At 42.2% G+C, this 14,692-nt stretch overlaps 2 protein-coding genes across 2 annotated transcripts; both read right to left on the reverse strand.

Moving 5' to 3' along the window:
• Positions 1-121: 121 nt before the first annotated feature.
• Positions 122-8,392, reverse strand: vcp (valosin containing protein). The gene is made up of 17 exons (XM_030105097.1): positions 8,257-8,392; positions 6,306-6,417; positions 6,021-6,193; positions 5,796-5,938; positions 5,555-5,685; positions 5,259-5,390; positions 5,008-5,110; positions 4,720-4,853; positions 4,445-4,580; positions 3,858-3,970; positions 3,027-3,191; positions 2,823-2,945; positions 2,516-2,728; positions 2,079-2,387; positions 1,440-1,595; positions 1,049-1,203; positions 122-737 (listed from the first exon to the last, which is right to left on the reverse strand). The coding sequence occupies exons 1-17, from the start codon at positions 8,271-8,273 to the stop codon at positions 632-634; spliced, it is 2,421 nt and encodes an 806-aa protein (XP_029960957.1). The 5' UTR covers positions 8,274-8,392; the 3' UTR covers positions 122-631.
• A 298-nt stretch (positions 8,393-8,690) lies between these two features.
• On the reverse strand, positions 8,691-14,418 carry fancg (FA complementation group G). Its single transcript, XM_030105100.1, has 14 exons — positions 14,284-14,418; positions 13,530-13,632; positions 13,289-13,414; positions 13,004-13,176; positions 12,381-12,534; positions 12,046-12,176; positions 11,806-11,952; positions 11,201-11,361; positions 10,997-11,063; positions 10,562-10,869; positions 10,442-10,482; positions 10,163-10,336; positions 9,628-9,742; positions 8,691-9,092 (listed from the first exon to the last, which is right to left on the reverse strand). The coding sequence occupies exons 1-14, from the start codon at positions 14,350-14,352 to the stop codon at positions 8,999-9,001; spliced, it is 1,863 nt and encodes a 620-aa protein (XP_029960960.1). The 5' UTR covers positions 14,353-14,418; the 3' UTR covers positions 8,691-8,998.
• Between the last annotated feature and the right edge of the window lie 274 nt (positions 14,419-14,692).

Consider the following 14,692-nt stretch of genomic DNA (forward strand, 5'->3'; position numbering starts at 1 on the left):
TCTTACAGTGCGGAAAAAAAAAACATCTTCAGAATTGTCAAATTGTGACTTCGAATGTGACAAAACATCCAGAAAACATCTTGAAGGCTCCTGTAACCTGATGAGATGTGCACTGTTTTAATAAATATATCAAACCATTCAATTTCGTGAGATTTTATTTTCAACAACATAACCTTGACAAATTTGTAATACATTATATGCTACTGTTTATTTTTTTAAAAAACAAAAAAAAAAGGAAGTCATTAGCAATATGTTTTTGTCTTTTCTTTCCGAGTCTAGCATATAATCCCATCACTATCGCCATTCATGTTGGTTGTGATATACGGAGAATGAGGCCACTCAATAAAACGCCAACCCCCCCACCCCGCCCCCCTCATCCCACTGGGAAGAAAGAAAAAAAAAAGAAAAAAGAAAAACAAATCGGCATCAGTCACTCACCTTCCATTTCCAACATCCCAATACCCCACCCACATCAAAGCCAGGGCAAACCAAGCGGCTACATGCTTTCTCCGAGGGAAATCATACAAAAAGAGGAACACATGAAAGAAGCACAAAGTCCTAAAAATGTGGAATCTGGTGAGAATTTGTACAGGTGTGATCCCGGAACTGACCACCGCGGGGCAGTGTATGTTTATCCATAAAGGTCATCGTCGTTGTCTTCGTTGAAGACTGGGCCGCTGCCAGTCCCGCCTGAGCCGTGGCTTGGCCCGCTGCCGCCTGTAGCACTGGAGGGAAACCTGAAAGACACGGAACAAGGTTATCACCTGTCCAGTCGTCTCCGCCTGTGGCAAACTATTTCCATTCAACGCACTGACGTAGTAAGGACTGACAATTTTCTGAGTTGAGCAAAGAAACTTTGACTGACACATTAAAGCTTCAACTGAGACTTTAACACAGATTATATAATCTGTCTGAAACTGAGCGATCTGCTTATCAAATGGTAAATCATAACCTCTCATAATCACAGCAGGGCAAGGAGATAAATCGACCTTGCACTGTCGTTCCTGAATTATCAGAAAGGAAGATTAAGAATGTGAAGGAAAAGTACCTGAAGCTGCCGAAGCCACGGCTCTGCTGCAGCGTCTGAGCAAACATTTCGTATTTGCGGATGTCATTATCACTGACGGAGCGACGAGCAAACCGCATTGCCTCCTCGAAGTGGTCCTTCCGGATCTCTGGCACGGGATCATCCTCTTCCACCTCCTGGGAACCAAAACAGGGGGAAAGAATTAAAAAATAATAAAAAAAAACCAAAACAAAAACAAAAGGATCCAACACAGAAGCAGATCACGATTGTGCTGATGCTCATTAGGGCTGATCCGGACAGAAATGTATGTACTCTGGATAATTTGGCCCAATTCATATAAATATATTCTTATTGTGCTGCTCTAATGTTCATGCAGATGTAGAAAAGTGAACATGACAGGAAAAGTGCCGACCATGGCTGAAGGGTTGGTCTGCCTCTCCCTCTCCCTGCGGATCTCGTTCTCGATGCTCTCTCTGATGGCCAGTTTGCACGCCCGCTGGCAGATCTCCGTCAGATCGGCTCCAGAGAAGCCATTGGTCATTTTAGCCAGGAAGTCCAAGTCCACATCCTGTCAAACCAAAGCAAAACAGGTTGAAATTGACTGAGCTTCGTTTCCCCCAATTACCTAACAGAATTAATATTTTGTAAATTCAAGTTGCAAATCCAACAAGGTATTTTGAAGCAAAGAAAATATTTGGAACTGAACTGTTCACAAACTGCATGAAACTTAAAGGAATCTATAGCTGTAACACCTAAAAGACATCTATGCACCATTTATACCTCTGATTACTTGTTACTTCAGTACAATGAAACAAAAAGAATAACTATCAAAAGCACTGAGGAGCCATACAGAGCACGTTCTGATCAAACGTTGGTCAGAATAGTTAAGTAATCAATAATAAAAAAAAAAAAAAAAAAAAAACATACTTTACAATTCTTGTTCAAAACAACTTAATATTTCTCTTCGTAACATTACTTGGAGGCCATTGTGGGCCCATTATTTCTAATAGGCCTGTCTGACACCTCCGGTCTGTGTATCAACGATGATCACCTTGCTGATGGGACTCTTGCGCAGGTTTGCCTTCAGGATGCTGATCCTGCTCTTCTCGTCGGGCAGGGGGATGTAGATGAGCTGGTCCAGACGCCCGGGTCTCAGGATGGCAGGGTCAATGATGTCTGGTCTGTTCGTTGCTCCAATGATGAAGACGTTCTTCTTGCTCGACATGCCGTCCATCTCGGTCAGAATCTGGTTGATGACGCGGTCGGCAGCTCCGCCGCCATCTCCCACATTCCCGCCACGGGCCTTGGCTATGGAGTCCAGCTCATCAAAGAAGAGAACGCATGGAGCTGCTTGACGGGCCTGAAAACAAAATCATGATTACATAAACTTATCTTAAACAAAATCGATGCAGACCTCAGGCTTGTACAGTAGAAGAAATCTAAAAGCTGTGACTCTACTGCACAATATACGTTAAATCCAAGTCTGACCTTGTCGAAGATCTCTCTGACGTTGGCCTCAGACTCTCCAAACCACATGGTGAGCAGCTCAGGTCCTTTGATGGAAATGAAGTTCGCCTGGCATTCGTTGGCGATAGCTTTGGCCAGCAGAGTCTTACCACAACCGGGTGGACCATAGAAAAGCACACCCTTGGATGGGGTCATGCCAAACTTCAGGAATTTGTCTGGGTGCTCCACTGGATACTGAAGTAGAAAAGAATAAAACAGAATTAGAGATTGAATTCTGTGTATAATTCCCTTTTTCACAAATGTTCTCGTGGCTGAGTAAAGGTCATACCTGCACCAACTCCTGCAGCTCCCTCTTCACGTCGTCCAGACCTCCGATGTCCTCCCAGGTGATGTTGGGAACCTCAACAACCGTTTCCCTCAGTGCTGATGGGTTGCTCTGGCTCAAAGCCCACTGAAAGCCAATGTTCAGGATTAATGACTCTGAAGACCACTGGTTCCTCTCATCCTATATTAACACCAGATGAAGTCTTACCTTGAAGTCGTCCATAGTGACAGCCAGCGAGTTCATGACTTCGGCGTCGATGGTCTCATCCTCCAGGTCGATCAGGTCCATCTTCTTCCTGATGGCCTGCAGGGCCGCCTCAGAGCAGAGCGCAGCCAGATCTGCACCCACATGTCCATGGGTCTCGTTAGCGACCTGCAATGACACGTAGAGGACTCAAGTTAAAACAAAATGTGGATTTTTCAACATGCAGTCCAGAGTCTAGATGGACATCAGTCTAAATGTAGCAGAGTTGCTTAACGATTGTGCTGTATCTATTTGGGATTGACTTTTTCACAGTTGATGTGATTAACACATTGTGTTGAAACATACATTTTGTCCCATTTAGTCTGAAGCATGATGATTAATATTTTTGGAGTTTCTGTACATGATCTGTACTTTTTACTGTTAATTTATAAACGACTCCAATTCTACAAAAGAGGTACACTGAATTATATAATAACTTGTTTGGAAAATCTGTGGCTCATTTACAGAGTTCTCCATTCATTGATGAGCACAATTCCTTTTAAATATATAAAATTAGCAGAACCTATTACAACAACAAATCAATTTAAAAGGCTCTTAAAAACAATTATTGGCCAGTACTATTCCTAGGAGTTGTCACAAGCTGAAATGTTAACATGATGCACCTTTACACTGTTCAGTCATTCTTCTTTAAAGAGGAACTGTTAGTTTTTACTCTGTGAAAATCGTCTTCTACTGCTGCCTTTATTTTCTCTTTCACTTTGTAACCGCAATAACAAACAACCTTTGCTCTCCGAGGGCGGTATTCCCCGAATCTCACAACCCATGTAAACAAACCTGTTCCAAGTCGACGTCGTCAGCCAGTTTCATGTTCTTGGTGTGAATCTGAAGGATCTCCAACCTGCCAGTGGCATCAGGAATTCCAATGTCCACTTCCCGATCAAAGCGCCCTGGGGGTGGTGGAAAGTCAAACGCGTGTTAGTTCCAGTGAAACACAATGAGAACAATGATGGCACATACCAGACACACCTCAGGGCACCGAGGTGCTCAGTCCCTCTTCTCTCATGGCATGTAAATATTAGAAAATCTAAACCATGGAGTGATCTTTACATGTCTTGGATAGAGCTGTCCAACAATAAATCACAAGATGCAGACACACTGCCACGTTGCAGGCGACTCACCCACTGCTAAACTGCAGAGTCAACTAAATACACACCAACAAGTAGGAACAAAGTAAAGCTATTGGTGTTTTTTTTCCCCCGTTTAAGATTTATTATTTTGCTGGGGGAAAGCTATATGTTAAACATCAGAACACGAAAAAGGGAATTAAAAAGAACTGGGCTACATTTATACCACTAAAACGAACTAGTCTGAATATCTCAAGCAGAGGATGAACTGAAGTACAAGGGTGAATCTCAACTCACCGAATCTCCTGAGAGCTGGGTCGATGCTGTTGGGTCTGTTGGTGGCAGCCATGACGATGACGTGAGCTCTCTGTTTCAAACCGTCCATGAGAGTCAGCAGCTGAGAAACAATGCGCCTCTCCACTTCTCCGTGAGTCTAAAAACAAGACAACGCACATCGTCACTGTCTGTCACACACACCAAATGAAGGCTTACTGTACAAAATTAAGTTCAAACTAGTGAAAAAAGTACTTGCACTTAAATAATTCAAAATATGTTTACATCTATCCACTCACCTTCTCTCTCTTTGGAGCAATTGCGTCAAGTTCATCGATGAAGATGATGGCAGGAGCATTCTTCTCAGCCTCCTCAAAGGCCTTTCTCAGGTTACTCTCACTCTCTCCTGCCAGTTTGCTCATGATCTCAGGACCTGGAAACAAACGGCCAAACATTATCCATCTGAATACATCCAAGAAACTACCACGTCTGAAACATAAACTGCAACAATGAGGCAATGTGACCACAAAAACAGCACTATGTTCCTCAAACTGCCCAAACTTCAGCGTGACTGAGTGTGTTCACACCATTGATGAGGAAGAAAAAGGCTCCTGTTTCATTAGCCACGGCCCTGGCAATCAAGGTTTTTCCAGTTCCAGGAGGTCCATATAGCAGAATTCCACGTGGAGGCTGGAAGAGGAAAATAAATTTAATTAAGTCAATTTGTCATGAGAGATGAGTTACTGAAATTGAGCCACAGCCTATACTTGACAAGACTTTTGCCAAAGGGATTTTTTTAACGCAAAAAAGTATACCAATTCATATGAAAGTAGCTCACCTTGACTCCTATGGCCTTAAACAGTGCAGGGTGTCTGAGGGGCAGCTCCACCATCTCCTTGATCTGAGCCAACTGCTTCCTCACTCCCCCAATGTCATCATAGCCCACCTCATTCAAGGATTCTTCCTCATCCTGTTCGTTTAAACACAATAGGTTCACTTTTCAATACACTAAGTCAGTTTGATTTATTGGCATGCTGCAGCACTTTCAGATTTTTTTAATGTAAAGTGCACACGAAATAAAATGATCAATTCAAGTAAACCTGTACTCATGTCCAGTATGCGAGGACAACCCACCTCTCTCCTGATCGGCTCGCCCTCGCAGTGGATGACTGTGTCAGGAGCAACGATGCAGTAGGGGGAGGGATCGGTCTCAACCACCTTGAATTCGACAGCACGCATGCCCCCTCTGACCAAGAAAATGTCACCTTCACAATGTGAAAGAAAATAGACATTAGCTCAACAGATCTATGAGGTGACATGCAGCAACAACAACAATAAAAAAAAACTTTGTGAAACATCTCAACTGTGAACTCACCTTTGCGGATTGGCCTGTAAGCCTCCAAGAAATATGGCTTCAGGTAAACCTCGAACAGGTTGCCAGTGATTCCCTCTACTGTGTCATCAATTGGGAGGACATGAATCCTCTTTCCGTACTTCACATCAGGACATGGCTGAATGCTGAGGGAGACATGGAAAATATAATTCTCATTACCCCACAAGCTGTGAAAAATTTACCTGACAGATGAGTGTGTCTCCTTACCTGATTACATCGCCGAGGCGGACCCTCAGGTTGTTACGGACCACCCTGTTCATGCGAACCTTTTCGTCAGAACAGGTGTCATCAGACAGCACGATGCAGACAGTTTCCCGCCTCTTTTTTCCTTTCATCAGCACGGTGTCTCCACGGAAGAGCTGCAGCTCATCCATCTTGGTCTGGAGGCACATTTAACAAAGTTATCCAGGTAATCTCACAGTGATCTCTAACACAATTACAGAGTCTCAAATGTGCAACTCAGATAACAATTGTCAATATGCAAATATTTACCTGAGAGAGCGAGACCACACTGTTGTCTTCATTGATGGATTCATCAACGATCAGTCTGTTGGGTCTGTTCTTCTGTTTCAGAATTGCAGTGGCTAGGTCATCATTTTTGGATCTACGGTGAGAAACAAGGCATGGTCAAACAACAGTTCTTCATGTGTCGCCTCAAGGGTTTACACAGCTCATTCCATAAATTTACATAATGAAAGCATCGCTGGTGAACTGAATGAAAAACCAAATGATTCCAGTATCACATGGTTTCATCTGTTGCTGTACTGCAATCTGCTTCAATCCAGCAGATTTAAGTTTCTTTTGTGTCTCAGCTTTAAAGGCTGTTTCTGACCTACTGATAAATGATCAATTCAGTTGATGACTGGCATACCTCAGGGAATATAATTTTTTTTTTTTAATTATCAAGTGTGTGTTGGGATTGTCATTATTAGTTAAATGTTTGGTGTGTGAAACCTAATAAATCAATAAAAAGTGTTCTAAAGTGACTTCAATGTTGTCAGAACTTTGTAGTTATGTTTCCTGGTTGATTTTAATGCTGCTTGAAGGATACCTTTAAGAGATCCACGGTATTTTAATTAATCTTTTAATCAAGGAGTCTATATGATAATTTACCCAGTTTGACCACACACACAAAAAAATTTAAAAAACACGATGTACCTCAAATACTGAAACCCCTTTGTACCGAGTATGAGACCAGGCACTATTGTTATTGACTTCTATAGGAAGCATTTGTCGTTATTGTTTCTGATGTCTGTTAGCAAGCGTCTCGTTTCTGTTTGGAAATACGCGCTGGAATCCGTCTCATGCATTAGTGGTTAATACAATCGATACCGGGTTGTAGCAATTCAGTTATATTTTATTTATAGCACGAACAAAAAGACCGGATGAAATGCGCATTTACGGCTGTAACGTTGCACCACTAACTGAACACAGGTTTGTAGTGGCTTACATCGACATTCCGTAATTGACGGCATGATTTTAACAATCCTATGTTACGTCAAAATACAATGAATTAGGAAAATGTCCGAAACATGGTTCCAGAAAAGTCTGTGCCGTTTAGGTAAATTCCCTTTCATGTTGGTGTCATGCTACGGCTAGCCTTTCAGCTAACTGACTGGCAAGCCAGCGAGCCCAGATGACACAGCAAAAGAATTAGAAAAAAAACTTTGAGCGTTAGCTAGGTCTCCATTTACATTAACGGCACTAAAATGACAGCAGCATGTCAAGGGCATTTCACACAATCGCTGTCAATGTAGATGTACGTGTACGGGATGCATTATTTTAGTACCGATGAGCTATCAGACGAAGCCAAGCAGATTGACTGTCGTTTAGAATGAGTAGCCGACCAATTAGCCTGCTAGCTTTGCTACACAGGGGAAAGCTAGCCATGAAGCCAGCGATTTAGATGAAAATGGTCTCACTCCCGTTTTATTTTTATCCCTTAAACTTGTGTACCATCAAGTTAACATATCTAATATAGCTGCGTGTATTAATTGAGTCCGATAACCGGCGGTTAGCCGGCGACTAGGCCAATTTGTCGGTGTGATGGTGGACGGCTCTGGCCTTGAGACGGATGCTAAGCTAACGTTAGCATGCAAACACGACAGCAATGACTGCGCTTTGTCAAGTCCCACAGCTGGCTAACTGTGTGCAGTCAACCGGCCAACAGAGCCCGCGTTGATGACACCATATCTACGACCGGTAAACGATTCATCGCGACAAAAGAGGGCATTTCGGATGAGTTTAACGGTAACGTTATCCAATCAACAGACAAAAGTGCGGAGGCTGAAGTAACTGACCCCATTAGCTCCACCGCTAGCACACTCGATAAATAGCATTCGGGCTAACTTTAATAAACTATCATAAGGCGTTTAAAACGTTTTTTATAATAGGCATCATTCCAAAAAGATATTATAATCATAACAGATTTGATTGTACTTACTCCCCTCCCGAAGCCATGGTCGTCCACCTGGATTAGCGTTAATAAATAAATTCTAGCTAAGAGTTTCAAGAAGCTCGACCGGTTCTCGTTATTCAACCTTCTCTGAGATTTCACACCAATGAGTAGCTGTTTCCCTGTTTCCTTAGGAGTTATACCGTGAGCCAGACGCATCCCGCCCTCTGATTGGCTGCTGGGTGTCTGACAAGCTTGACAACCAATCACAGTCCGCGGAACTTGTCATCACTGCGGAGATCGTGGAAGCTCAGCCAATCAGAAAGGAGTGAGCGGGACCTATTTTATCATTCGTTCATTCATTGGTTTGACACAATAACCCATCACCCAACCAGCGTTTACCGCGTTGATATTAAAGACTCGTACATGTTGTTGGTCTCCTGCTTAAAGTTTAGACAATAATACTACTTTAACATTTTTCCAATTTATTTTGGAGAAACAATTAGCAAAGCTATACATGAGGACAATAAAAAAGCAGCAACAAGACTTTGTCCAAGCCACAACCACTGTTTCCTTAGAAGTTTGTCCAGATCTAAACTTAGTAATGTATGTATGTTGAATAAAAATCAAACTGTTTCCATTTTATTTTTTTGACACACTGTACAAAAGATTTTTATTCCACTGTCTCTGGATCTCCAGTCGTTGCAGGCATGAGTTTCAATCCACAGGCCGGAGAAAGTTGATCCCCTCCATTAAGTGGCAGGGCAATTCTTCTTTTGTCCTGGGGTGACTATGCAAGACCGAGTTCCTGTATTCTGTGCCGTAGTTCTGAGGAATCCAGTGAAGCACCAATCTGAAGTTCATGCAGGTACACGGGAACACGACTGCAGCACAAAAACACAGACGTATAATGAGAAAGGTCAGATCACACCACACTAAATGTTTTATTTCTGAAGAAATTAAATATTCAAATAATATATGCTTGGACATGATTTGTTTGGGAAAATTGTCCTCGGAAAACCTCCTATCCTGAATCAATACACAGAAGTTGAATCCAGGCTGCTGGTTGTTAATGGTCAGAATGAATATAAAATCCACTTTGCAATCAATAACCGGCTGAGCAACCTTTGCGTGATCGTCCCTGTTATGAGGCCATTAAATTCAGCATAACTTGCTTTATTTGTGGAGTTGTGGCTGCAGGCCTATTCATTCCACACACAACATTGAAAAATTAAATGTGTTCTTAGCCTTATTTGAAAATTACATGTAGATTAAAATTCTACAACCCTGTGTGTCACAAGATCTGAGCAGATTCACATCTGCAGTTTTATATTTAAGTTCCAGCATATCAAACAAGGAGCATACAAGTAATCCCATGCCTCAAACACAGTGAATAGAGCAATAAGTGTTTTCACCTACTCGTCTAAGGACTGAGGTCTGATGCTCCAGGTCTTTTTCCAACAAGCTGCCGCCTCCTGTCTCCTGCTGAGTCGCCACAGCACCTCGCCACACCACAGCCCGGATCCCACACAGTCTGACACAGCATGGACAGTAAAAAGACGTGTTTCGGCAGAAGGACCATGCAAACCAAGAATAGATTCACTGGAGTCCTGCGGCGTATTCATCTAAACCCCTACGTTTATACAGAGGGATGTGTAAAGATGCAGGAAAGTTCAGAATTGTGATGTTGGTTCACATTAAATAGATTGAAAAAACATAAGACAAGTTAATGTCAATCAAAAAAAACAAAACAATTATAAACTCAACAAATCAGCATGTAATAACTGAGCAAAATATGTATTTCTGGCCTTGCTGATACAAAACAAAGTTCTAAATGTTGATTTGCTTAAATATAACTCAATCCTAACAATGACTGGGTCACACTGTACATACATACAATTGCTGTCTGTGCTCTGCTATTCTTATTTTGTCAATAATTTAGTGTGTAATATACCTGGAAAGGTATGCAGGCTGAGCTGGAGGTCCCTCAGTGCTTCTTTCAGCTTGTCCATCTGAGTGAAGCTGACGCCTCGGCCAGCCAGAGAAAGCCCCTTTAGCCTCTGAAGAGTATATAGATTTGTTCCAAAGTTCCCAGTGATATCTGCAGTGGGGATTTGCGGCTGGGAACCTGGAAAATGTTCAACAGACAAAGTATGACAAACTTGGAAGTGATAACAAAAGAAACATTTTTAGAACATAATTGAATTAGGAATAAATTAATACATTTCTGCACCTTTCTGTTTAACACACACTTTGACCAGCAGGTTGATACATCTGGAAAGGAGAATAAGTCTTCAACATTTGGTTTATAGTCTCAGGAAATGCTGACATAAACAGACATCATTTTGGGGACCTTGTGTAGTGAGTCACAGCTTGTTTCCAGTCCTTCAGGTGAGTGTGGCAGTGACCCTGGAGGAAGTAAGCAGCTGCAGTCCAGAGCAGTGTGGCCACTTTATCGTCGCTCAAGGCTCCCGTCTCAGGCTCATTTTTCTCCTCAGGCTCCTCCAGCACCACATTTTCTGGCAGCAGCTCCATTGTCATGCTGATGACTTCATTGCAGAGCGCCATACAATCTGCAGGCCGCTGGTCAATGAGCAAGGCAGCACCAGCTTCCAGGTAAAGGTCAGGTAATTTGGGTAGAGTGTGGGCCTCAGCAAGCATCTAAGAGAGCGATTGTCACAAATACATGTCAGTTCAAATATAAAGCAAGGCTTTTCCCAAATGTATAGACTAATTAAAACAACCAAGATTCAAGTAAATACTTCAAATCCGTTGTCTTCAATCTTACTCTATTATGATCATCTGAATGAAAAGCAGCCAGCAGGTCCAGATAATGTTCAACACCCTCTGACACTCTGCAGAAACAGCAACAACACTCATTAATCACCCGCAGCAAACACCACAGGTGTACTATCCTCACCGCCAGCTACTTTTTCTGCTTTTGAACAGAAGCCAGATGTCAGAGTGAGTGAGGCCATGCTGGTCTGCTCACCTTCCATGGAGCACACACTTGAGAGCCATACTATGAAGGACGCTGAGGGCAGATGGCACTGAAAGCAAGGTGGTCAGTGACTGGCTGCTGAGGAATAAGGATGAGGAGAGGGGATTGATATCAGCCAGTGCGGGCTGCGTGGCACCGGCCACCGTCAGAGTCTGTGGGACAAGAGAGGTTTCATGTTTCATTTTGCAAACCTACAGTCCGATGAATAGCTGGGTGTGATCTAAAATAACTTCTCCACCCATCCATCTGGCAGTTCAACTGACAATCACACTGTGTGTACACTTTTATGATGACACACATGACAATGTGCACCCTCATTCACTTCACTATCACAGCAGGATTTTCATTCACTACAGGCCTGTTGTGTAGCTTTAAATTCATTTAAAATATTTTTGGTCAACATTTGAATAATATTGTTAGTGTAGATAGTGCTAGTTCAGTGTTTTGAGTATAAAACTGTTTCTATCCATTCATCTTCTATGCTGCTTTATCCTATTCAAGGCTTTGGGGAGTTTTTGGAGCCAAACCCTGCAAACTATGGACAAATACATATCTATTTCATATTCATATATTGATTGGCGGTGTGTGTTACTCACTTTGTGCAGTAATCGAAGAGCTTGTATCTCAGCCTGTGTGTTTCCCTGCTGTCTGTAGATGAGCATGCTCTGGTAAAGTGCACAAACACAACGGGAGTCTGTCTCCAGAGCTTTTCGGTAACACTGCAGTGCCATCTGAGGGCGACTCTGGAAAGACGTGGAAACAGTTCACTGTTTCGATATGCAAATGTTCAAACAAGTTACATTGCTTTGTTTGTATAATTAGTTGCATTAGTGTACCATATGGACCAGGCAGAAGCCTGACAGGAGGTGCGTTAATGCCACAAGAGCTCTGGGAGCTGGCATCGTAGAGGCTGTCTGGAGACTCGACAGCGCTTCTGAACTCTGCCCATCACTCAGTCTTTCAGCTCCTAACACCAGGCATGAAGGGCACAAGGTCATATACGTGCATTTTCATTTTCAGTGTAGAGAAAAAAATAGTAACATTTCAAATGAACAATGCAAATCCCTTAAAACAAGATAAACATAACAACCCTACCCACATGCTTTTTTTACCCTTCCTGTACTTTTAGACAGTTTTTTCTGTGGCCTTAAAAACTGTCAATTTTGCTGACCTTGCACAATGGAAGTGCAGATCTGCAGTAATTCAAAAAGCCTTCTTGGGTCCATGATCAGCATTGGAATAGATGAGAGCTTTCCCTTTGTTGTTATTCCCCTGTCATCCCAGACTTCACCACAAAGCATCTCACACAGAGATGATATCTCTGACTGTAGCAGAGAGAAGAACACAGCATTAGTACAATAAAGTTTCATTTTTCAAGAAAAAATAAGGAAACACAAAACAAATATGCAGATTGTCTGGCCCTAACAAGCCTTGATTTATGCCTCACAGAGGCTGGGTACTGCAGGAAAAGAAAAAAAAAAACACTCAATTCACAGAGGAGTTGTAGCAAGATACTTGAAACAGCTGACCTGCAGTGTACCGGCATACAACAGCATTTTAAATCTGCTGAAAAACAGATAAAAACTACTGAAAAAACTAACATTTTATATTCTATCTAATTCTGTGTCATTCATATTGTTGACTGTGATTGGTGTGATCATGAGATTAAAAAAAAAATACCAGAAAATGTTTAACGCTATTAGTTTTAACATAAACCTACACACTGTATGCATCAGAAACATGATGCAGAACTTCCTTGAACCACACATGCATGTGTTAAAAACATAATCCTACCTGAATGTCCTGTATAACTTTCAGCTGGCAGGTGGCCAGCCACAATGCCCACTGGAGACAGAAAAGGTAAGGTACACAGGGCTTCAAAGTTGGATTTCCCGCAGATTTGAAGACTGCTTTCCAACGCACACAGACATCTGAGGCATCACCACCATCTCCTGTTATGTTTAAAACTGTAAAGCAGAAAAGTAAACTGGAGAGGTCAGAGTAGAAACAGTATTTGTAGCATTTTTGTCTGCATCAGCTTCATGGCAGGAGCTGACATTTTTACATATAAAGACTCACCTCTATCCATGGCTTGTGAGAGGAGCCGTTCAGCTTCTGAGAAATGAGATTGTGCAACTGAGCATACACAAGCATTGAACACCACTGCCAGTTCCAGCTGTGTGTGCTCCACTTGAGGAGGGATGCCTGCAGGGAAAGGATACAAAGTGAAAAAAGGTATGAGCCTTATGGGTCCGTTCATGCACGGACCCTTATGACTTTTGAGAAGACTGACTTTGATAGAACGAAAGAAATTGAGCACCTTGAACTTTCCTCAGAAGTTTGTGAAACTCAGATAAACACCATTTAAGGTGTTGGGTCTGGTTGTGGCTTTGGTGTGAGACATCTTGTTCTCCATTTTGCAGCTGAGGGAAAAGACAGACAAACAAACAAAAAAAAAAGCAAACTGTTAACATGAAGTGGAAAATATGTAAGAGACTGTTTGATCACTTCAAGTAATCAGCTATTTATGTTTTCCTTGTGCTATGTCAGAATAATGTTAGTTTTCATTGCTACTCCCAAAAAATATTCACAGAGAAACAAGATAACCATTACTGAAATACAGTGACGAAATTCTAAATTACAAGGATCAGAAATTTTTGATTGACTTGTTTTCAATCATTGTTTGTCACATGTGGTCAGGCACAGCTGGCACCACTGGCTGTGATTTGACATTTTTTGTGCTGGCGCACATAACACTTCACACGATTCACAGTTGAGGATTACATGATCCAACAGTAGATATAAGAGTAGGACCTGGTTAAAAAATAACAGAAAGAAACAAAGTAAAGAAATATTGAAACTATAACGTCGTCTTAGGTTTTGTTGTTTTCAAGTTCAAAATGAACTGATATGTCACAGGAATGGGGAAAAAAAACGCTTCATCTCCTGCTTCTTGTTTCTACTCCTGTTTGAAGGAACTATAAACCTGTGAAGATTTGGAAGTTTCGCACCCGACTCTATTACTTTGAATCCTTTCCAAGCCTTTTTGCGTTTTACTGTCTGATGTCACTTACTTGATATTTCTTTACCACGTCGTTGTTTTCCTGTGTCCATCTGTCAAATACAGACAGTGCTTGGTCCATTTTAGTAAATATTACAGTGCTGTTTGGCAGAAGAAATTTGTGATGGTGTTTTCAAAATCCCTCCTCTTCCAGCGAACAGCACCGGAAGTACACATGAGCGCCTCCCTGCGCTGCCCGGGCTCTGCTGCCCCACGTGGCGGAAAGCGAGAACTACGCCTCTGATCTGCTCATTGACCAGCAGATGGTGCTGCGAAGGAGCCAAGTTTGGGAGTTTTTCTAGAAACTCGGATGATGACATTGATCACAATCATCAACTGTTTGCTAGCATCACGTTTAGGCAGAATCAGGCCCTATTCAGTGTATATAAAAACATTTCCACCACTACACTGCCTCAGTGCAT

Source organism: Salarias fasciatus, chromosome 12, assembly GCF_902148845.1.
Source record: "Salarias fasciatus chromosome 12, fSalaFa1.1, whole genome shotgun sequence".
Classification (NCBI taxonomy): domain Eukaryota; kingdom Metazoa; phylum Chordata; class Actinopteri; order Blenniiformes; family Blenniidae; genus Salarias; species Salarias fasciatus.